Source organism: Oncorhynchus masou, chromosome 31 (assembly GCF_036934945.1).
Source record: "Oncorhynchus masou masou isolate Uvic2021 chromosome 31, UVic_Omas_1.1, whole genome shotgun sequence".
NCBI classification, from domain to species: Eukaryota; Metazoa; Chordata; class Actinopteri; order Salmoniformes; family Salmonidae; genus Oncorhynchus; species Oncorhynchus masou.
The window spans coordinates 67642937-67650576 of record NC_088242.1 but is presented as its reverse complement, the minus strand read 5'-3'; the positions used below and the strand labels follow the sequence as shown (position 1 = coordinate 67650576).

General features: G+C 44.4%; 1 protein-coding gene across 1 annotated transcript in view; it reads left to right on the top strand.

The window, feature by feature from the left end:
* Positions 1-1790: 1790 nt before the first annotated feature.
* The window catches only part of shank3a (SH3 and multiple ankyrin repeat domains 3a), a 304109-nt gene continuing 298259 nt past the window's right edge, over positions 1791-7640 (top strand). The window contains exon 1 of the mRNA XM_064951735.1: positions 1791-1853. Within this exon, the coding sequence (XP_064807807.1) occupies positions 1791-1853 (63 nt within the window). The remainder of the gene's footprint in view (positions 1854-7640) is intronic.

Here is a 7640-nt window from a genome sequence, read left to right as displayed (position 1 = left end):
AGAGAGAGGCAGAGCAGAGTGTTCCAACAGAGAGAGAGGCAGAGCAGAGTGTTCGAACAGAGAGAGAGAGAGGCAGAGCAGAGTGCTCCAACAGAGAGAGAGGCATAGCAGAGTCTTCCAACAGAGAGAGAGGCAGAGCAGAGCAGAGCGCTCCATCAGAGAGTGGCATAGCAGGGGGAGGGTTGAAAGTCAACGCCCACAGGGTACCGCCATCGATCTGACACTGAGAGACCCTGTGACTAACATCACGTCATTAACTCAGACCATATTAGACAATATGCTATGAAGGTCATAAAAACGGACTTATTTGGAAATTTAGAAACGTGCAACATTGTTGGAATGTTCTGTGCAAACTTCATGAATATCACAATAACAGTCTTGCAACACTGTAGGAGTGTTCTGTTCAACATAAGTTAAACATTGTTTGAATGTCATCCCAACTGAGCATATTTTATGTTTTGGGAACCTATCTCTTGTAATGTATCCACACTGTTCCCACAACCTAATTAAATATTCTGTGAACCGATATAACTCAGAAAGGCTGTTGTGTCAACATTCTTGCAACATGAAAGGAATGTTTTTTTCACCAAGATACAAACGTTATCTGAATGTCAGCACAACTGGGCAGTTATAGTGTTTTGGGATTATATCTACTGTCATATGCCCACAATGTTCCCACAACCTAAAAAAAACCACACACTCTGGTAGGTTTTTAACAACAGAAAAAAATGTTTTCTGGCCTAAGAACATTCTTGTAACATCAGGTGAAAATAAATATTAGAATCATCCAAACAACTGGGCAGTTTTTGTGTTTTGGGAATAAATATGTTGTGATGACAATGTGCTTGCCAGACTGTTCCCTCAACCTAATGAAACATTCTGGGAACCTTTAAAGAACAGATGAAATGTGTTCTAGGAACATTCTTGCAACATCAGGATAACGTTTTATGCAAACATTGTACAATCATCAGCACGACTGGACAGTTTTTGTGTTATTAGAACATAAAACCAATCTTGGTTTGCTGGGTCTCTTGCTGGGCCTAAATGTGACTGAAGGATCCACTCAGAAATGCACCTTCTCCTCAAAAATAAGAATTGATTTTAATCAGATTTTAATCATTTCAGAAGTTTGCTTCCTATTGAATGAATGAATATCAAAGTATGTATTCCATTTGTATTATTATGTTTATCATCTACTAAATCATACAGAGTAAGATTATTTTTACACCATGAAGTAATTTTCTATTCCTTTCTGCAGTTATCTGTTCATCTCATCTCAGTTTTAGTCACACATCCTTTCGTTGCTTATCAAAATCTAACATGGTTTCCTCCCCTCTCTCCCTCCCCGTCATCCTCTGATCCTCTGTTGCCCCCCGTTTCCTCCCCTCTCCCCGTCTCCCTTTCACTCCCCCTTCCACACCTCACTCCCTCTGTCTTTCTCTCCCAGGTGAGTGATGTGCGGTGCGAGTGTTATGTGTGTCTAGCGAGAGCGTGAGCCAGCGAGTGAGAGCAGTGTGTGTGTGTGGACAAAGCGAGCGCAGAGAGAGCCCCTTACACGGAGCATGCCTCTGCGCCCTGCAGCCGGCAAACATGAGCCACCCAACTCTCCACAGCAGGACTAGCACACACACACACACTCACACACACCCCCCTACACACACACCAACGGCAGCCAGGGGGCCAGCTCTGACAGCGGCAGCTCACAGGAAGAGGACAGCGGCATTCCTGGTTCTGTCGGTGTTTTCTCTTTCCGTCCCGCTCGGGAGCGGAGCCCCAGTGCAGGAGGAGGCATGGAGGAGCCACAGGGCAACACTCTGGTGATCCGCATTGGAATACCAGACCTGGCACAGACGGTGAGTTACAGCGTCGCTCATACTGTTGGACTGCTACTGTTACTGAGAGAGAGAGCTCCTGGTGCCTCTCTCTCTATATCTTTCTGTCGGATCTCTCTCTCCCTCTATTCCCTTTCTCTGTTCTCCCTATCGTCTCTCTGCAGCCCTTTTTTCTTTCAGTTTTTATCAGTCCTTCCCTCTTTCTCTCTCGCCTTCACTGCCTTTCTCTCTCCGGGATATACACTCTCGCCTACTCTATTTGCTCTTCGGATTGCTTGCACCCTCTCTTCCTCTCCATCACTTCCTCTCCATCACTTCATCTCCATCTCTTCCTCTCCATCTCTTCCTCTCCATCTCTTCCTCTCCATCTCTTCCTCTCCATCTCTTCCTCTCCATCTCTTCCTCTCCATCTCTTCCTCTCCATCTCTTCCTCTCCATCTCTCTCTCTCTCTCTCTCTCTCTCTCTCTCTCTCTCTTCTCTCTCTCTCCCCTATTCTATCTTTCTCTCTCTTCTGTTCTATCTCTCTCTTTCTCTCTCGCTAATAAATCTCTTCAAATGTCTTCATTAGCTCAGCTATAGCCGACTTTGACAACTGGGCACTTAGAGATGGAGGAAGGGGGAGGGAAAATGGAGGGCGGGAGAGAAAAGTATAAGGAAACAAGTAAAGGTGGAGAGAAGAGCTGTGAGTGACATTGTTAATTCAAAGAGCAGAGAGAACGACTAATACAACTTGAAACTGAGAAGAGAGTAACATTCTCTCTGAACTGTCATACGTATATCTTTTGTGTGTGTGTGTGTATTTGTATGAGTGTCGGTCATCTGTGCGTGTGTGTGTGTGTGTGTGTGTGTGTGTGTGTGTGTGTGTGTGTGTGTGTGTGTGTGTGTGTGTGTGTGTGTGTGTGTGTGTGTGTGTGTGTGTGTGTGTGTGTGTGTGTGTGTGTGTGTGTGTGTGTGTGTGCATGCATGCCTCATGTGGAGGTGTTTTATCCTGGGGCTTGGGCATAGGGATGTCCCCTGGGATGAAGCTTGACTGTTCCAGGCTTTGAATGGTATCCTAGACCTGTTCTCCCAGACTCTGGCTCTCTACAGTGGCGGTGCGTAGGTAAAATCACTAAGGAAGCCAAGCCAGGAAAAGCCATATTACAACCTATTTGTTGTGATAATTATGTTATCTGCTTTAGTTTGCCACCGTGATATAATAAGGCCGAAACAACAAAAAGATAACAGTCACACAGGGATCAATAAATTCAGCCACACAATTGTTTCATCACAAAACCGGAGAGCAACATCTGTCTGGTGAAGTACACAAAGCATATTGCCTGTAACAAACAGTTACATGACCTAAAGCATGGTCAAGCAAGTTAATGTTTCAGACATTTTCAGACTACTGAACAACTATTGATCTAGAACCATTGACAATTACCACAAGCCGCATAGAAAACAGGAGCTGCTTCCAATATTCCAGGCACAATTTCGACTTCAACATTTCAACATCATCAAATCAACTCTAGAGCCTATGCTTAGTCTAATACAGTGACATCTTAAAGATAGCAAAATCTATTTAGTCCAACAACGTTAGTTAAATATCATGTGGCGTTCCATGGTACTGATTTGTGTACGTGTGTGTGTGTGTGTGTGTGTGTGTGTGTGTGTGTGTGTGTGTGTGTGTGTGTGTGTGTGTGTGTGTGTGTGTGTGTGTGTGTGTGTGTGTGTGTGTGTGTGTGTGTGTGTGTGTGTGTGTGTGTGTGTGCAAAAATGCCATGCTCCTGTCTTTCATGTTGCCAAATCTGTCTGACTGTCATCCAGTACACACTTTTAGTTGTTGTTGTACTAGACTAGGCTACCTGGATTTCTCGTATGGACAATTATGAGCGAGCTAGTTAATATCAGCTTTCTATATTGAATTTCTATCCTCTCAGGCCAGGGGTACAATGTATGAATTTATGGTTGGATCAGAATCACCATTATAATCATATAAAATACCCATCTCCATCCATCATTCATTTAGGAAAGGGCTGAATTTATCTAGCTAGCCACCAGAGGACAATGACACAAAAACATTTTTTATGTCAATGACGTTTTGCCTTTGATGTGATTGGTGTGAAGCCAATTCCAAACCGCCTCCCCTTGACACTTTTTTTTGGTGTACCAGGACCATTCACAGTTGACCTCAATTTAATTTAGCTAGGCCTCCAGGGTGGCTCAGTGGTCTAAGGCACTACATCGCAGTGCTAGCTGTGCCACCAGAGACTCTGGGTTTGAGCCCAGGCTCTGTCGCAGCCGGCCGCGACCGGGAGGTCCATGGGGCGACACACAATTGGCCTAGCGTCGTCCGAGTTAGGGAGGGTTTGGCCAGCAGGGATATCCTGTGTGTCTCATCATGCACTAGCGACTCCTGTGGCGGGCTGGGCGCAGTGCACACTGACCAGGTCACCAGGTGTACAGTGTTTCCTCCGACACATTGGTGTGGCTGGCTTCTGGGTTGGATGCGCGTTGTGTCAAGAAGCAGTGCGGCAAGGTTGGGTTGTGTTTCGGGGGACGCGTGGCTCTCGACATTCGCCTCTCCCGAGTCCATACGGGAGTTGCAGCGATTAGACAAGATTGTAACTATTGATTGGATACCATGAAATTGTTTTATCATGCCTGCCTCCTGCCTGCCTCCTGCCTGCTTCCCGCTGTTGGTTGTTGGCTGGCTAAATAACTGCAGAACCACTGTTCAAATCCCTTCAAGCATTTTTTGTACCTCGCTATTCAAGGACCCCTTCTCTGAACTACTGTGTGTGTGTGTGAGTACATGTGTGTGGGATCGTACATGTGTACATGTGTTAGTGTGCATGTGTGTGCACCTGCGTACACGTGTGTATGTGCCTGCGTGCGTGTGTGTGTGTGTGCGGCAGAAGGTGGCAGGGGACAAAGCAGATGTCCAGATGATAAGGCTGTGTGTGTTTCAGGCCCATTTTCCATGTCCCCTCTTCTCTCTCTTCTCTCACCAGCCAGACGTACTCAGAGCCTGAGTTGGCAGGCTGAGATAGAAGGATATATATAGACAGAGAGACCGAGAGAGAAAAGCGAAAGAGAGAGAAAAAGAGATTGAGAGAAATGAAGACTGAGAGATGGGTGGAGGGATTGAGAAAGAGAGAAAAGGAAACATTAAGGACAGGGAATTCCCTCATCGTCATCGCTCTCTCTCTCCACTGCAGGGCTGTTTGGGGCCTTAGAGGTTGGAGAAGGTTGTACTAAAGGTGATTCATGTTTAATGGAATATATTAGCCTTGTCCTACTTTGAACCCTTTTCAAATCAATCTGCACTGGAATGGTTGGAAAATGTAATTTCTGTTTTTGTGAGAAGTCTATATAGAAACTCAATTAATAGGTATCCCATGCCATGGGGATATTTTACACAAGAGTAGTTCTATCCCAGGTGTGATTGTTTAACATGGAATGTTACTCCTATGGCATGTTGTGGTATGTCATGTGTAATAGTATGCTTATTAATGGAAGGTGATGGCCTGGAACTCTATTTAGCGTAAATAGGGCTGAGAATTGCCAAGGACCTAACGATATGATCACTATATTTAGGTAGCGATAGAATATGTATTACAATTCTCACAATTCTATAAGAATTGCAATTTCAGACTGTGATTTTATTGCGATTCAATACTACAAACATATTTCTCACCATATGTCTGCTTCAGAGGGACAAGAGGAAGCCACGAGAATGAGTTTTGATCAGTCATGGAAATCGAAGTGTTTGAAACTAATTGGCTTCCTATTTAAAAAGAAAATGGAGAACATGCTAAGAAGGAAAAATACTGGGGTTTTGGTGCAGGTACAGCTTACTACTGTAGCGCAAAAATTATATTATGGTATCATCGAATGGATTCCATAAGATATATTATCAAAAATAGTATCCCGATATGGAACTGTTAAAATGTTCCCATCATTACTACTACAGAATATACAGTACAGCACTGAAGGCCCAATGGCGTTATAACAGTATAGTGTTGTATGAGCCCAAGGCCAAAGTGACTATTACATCACCCATTCTGGTTGTATGGGCTCCCCATTATCCTAATTTATTTCTTTATCTTAACCGTTAGGAGATTTAGGAAATGTCTGACCAGTGGGTCAAGCTGAATCAGTAGTTCAGCAAAGTCAGCAAAGCCTAGTAGTGGAAGCACAATTATGGAAATGGTGTTTCCTGCTTTACAGTAGTTTGGGTGAGTGTGTGTCCCTCCCACACACTCACCCATTCACTATGAGGTTGTCTGGTTTTAAAAAGAAGAGATCTAAATGAAGCAAAATGGAATCCTTAGTCACCGCCCCTGCAGATGATCTTAGATGAATCATATGAGTTACTAAAGTGGGTGGTATGAATTCACTGAGAAAGGAACGGACTCTGAGATGTTTTTCTAAGAATGAATAAGCTAGTTGTCCTGGATAAGATTCCTTAGCAGAATCCACTGAATAACGAGCAAGTATTTGTTCCGGTTGCAATGTGGGTATTCTCTTCTGGCTCAAATATCTGTTCTTTCTTTCCATTTTCATGCACCATGCATCACTTTGTCTGGTGCTCTGTCTAGCCTCTCCTTTGCAGGCTGCTCATGTAGCGTTCACCTACACACAAGCACACACACACTGAGCTATGCTGGGTCCTCCCTCTCTGGAAAACACTTGGCAATTGAGCACAGGGAGGGAGATAGGGAGAGATGGATGGAGGGATAGTTATGAGGGAGACAGAGAGAGGGAGATGAAGAAACGCAGAAGAGAGCTGGGAGGGAGATGGAAGCTCTGTCTCGTGCCACAAGCTGCTGTGAATTAAGCTAAAAATAGTAACAGGGGACGTGAGTTACCTACTAAAGAGGAGACACACACCGGCAGGAGTGTGTGTGTGTGTGTGTGTGACAGATTTAACTTCAGTCAAACTGTCTGGGTCGGAAAGGTACAAGACATGCACTGTAACATGAGGACCGAAATGGACTGAAAGTGTTGGTACTGAAACAGCAGCGTTACTTTTAGAAGGTGATGATACTGGCACTCTCACATCGGCTACACTATGGCTTTGGAGTGTAACTGAAATGGTGTAAAGTGTATGACCTGAAAAGGTTTGCATTATCTCTCAGTCAATAATTAAACTCTACTGTGTTATAGATTTGATTTGATTTGATTATCGATGGGACTAGACAAAAAGTTCTGTAAGTCTCTCAGGATAAGAGCGTTTGCTAAATGACCTAAATGTCAAATGAACAATGTTGAGCTCTCAAGGCAATTACACCTTCTGATCAGTCCATGATCTGCACTACACCACGAGATTTAAACTGCACAGGCATGTTTATGTGCAGTGCATGATGCTAGGATATATCTGCAATAGAATGGTGCCTCTCTCCCAGTCTTCTCCCTTTATGCTGCCCTCCACTTGTCCCCCTCTGCTCCCCTCCCCTCACCCCAAGTTTCACAATATGTGGCAGTTTGTAACAGAATTCTCTCCCCGTTTCTCTGCGTGTTGTGGGTGACCCCCTAAGGCTGTAGAAGCTCTTCTGACTGATGTAATATTGTTCTTCCCTCTATTGGCTTGATATCTCAACTTACTGCTATAATACGCTACCCTCCTACTGTATCTGCTTCTTATTGGTGTGGAGAGAGCAGGAGACTGGGAATCAGACTGGTGACTGAGACTTTCTCCAAAACAGTGTGTGTGTGCATGCTTGTGTGTGTATGTGTGTGTGTTTGAATCCCTGTTGACTGACATTAACAGTAGGTCTGTTTGGCGTGTGCTGTCTCGCCTGTCAGTGATTGGAGAAGAGAGG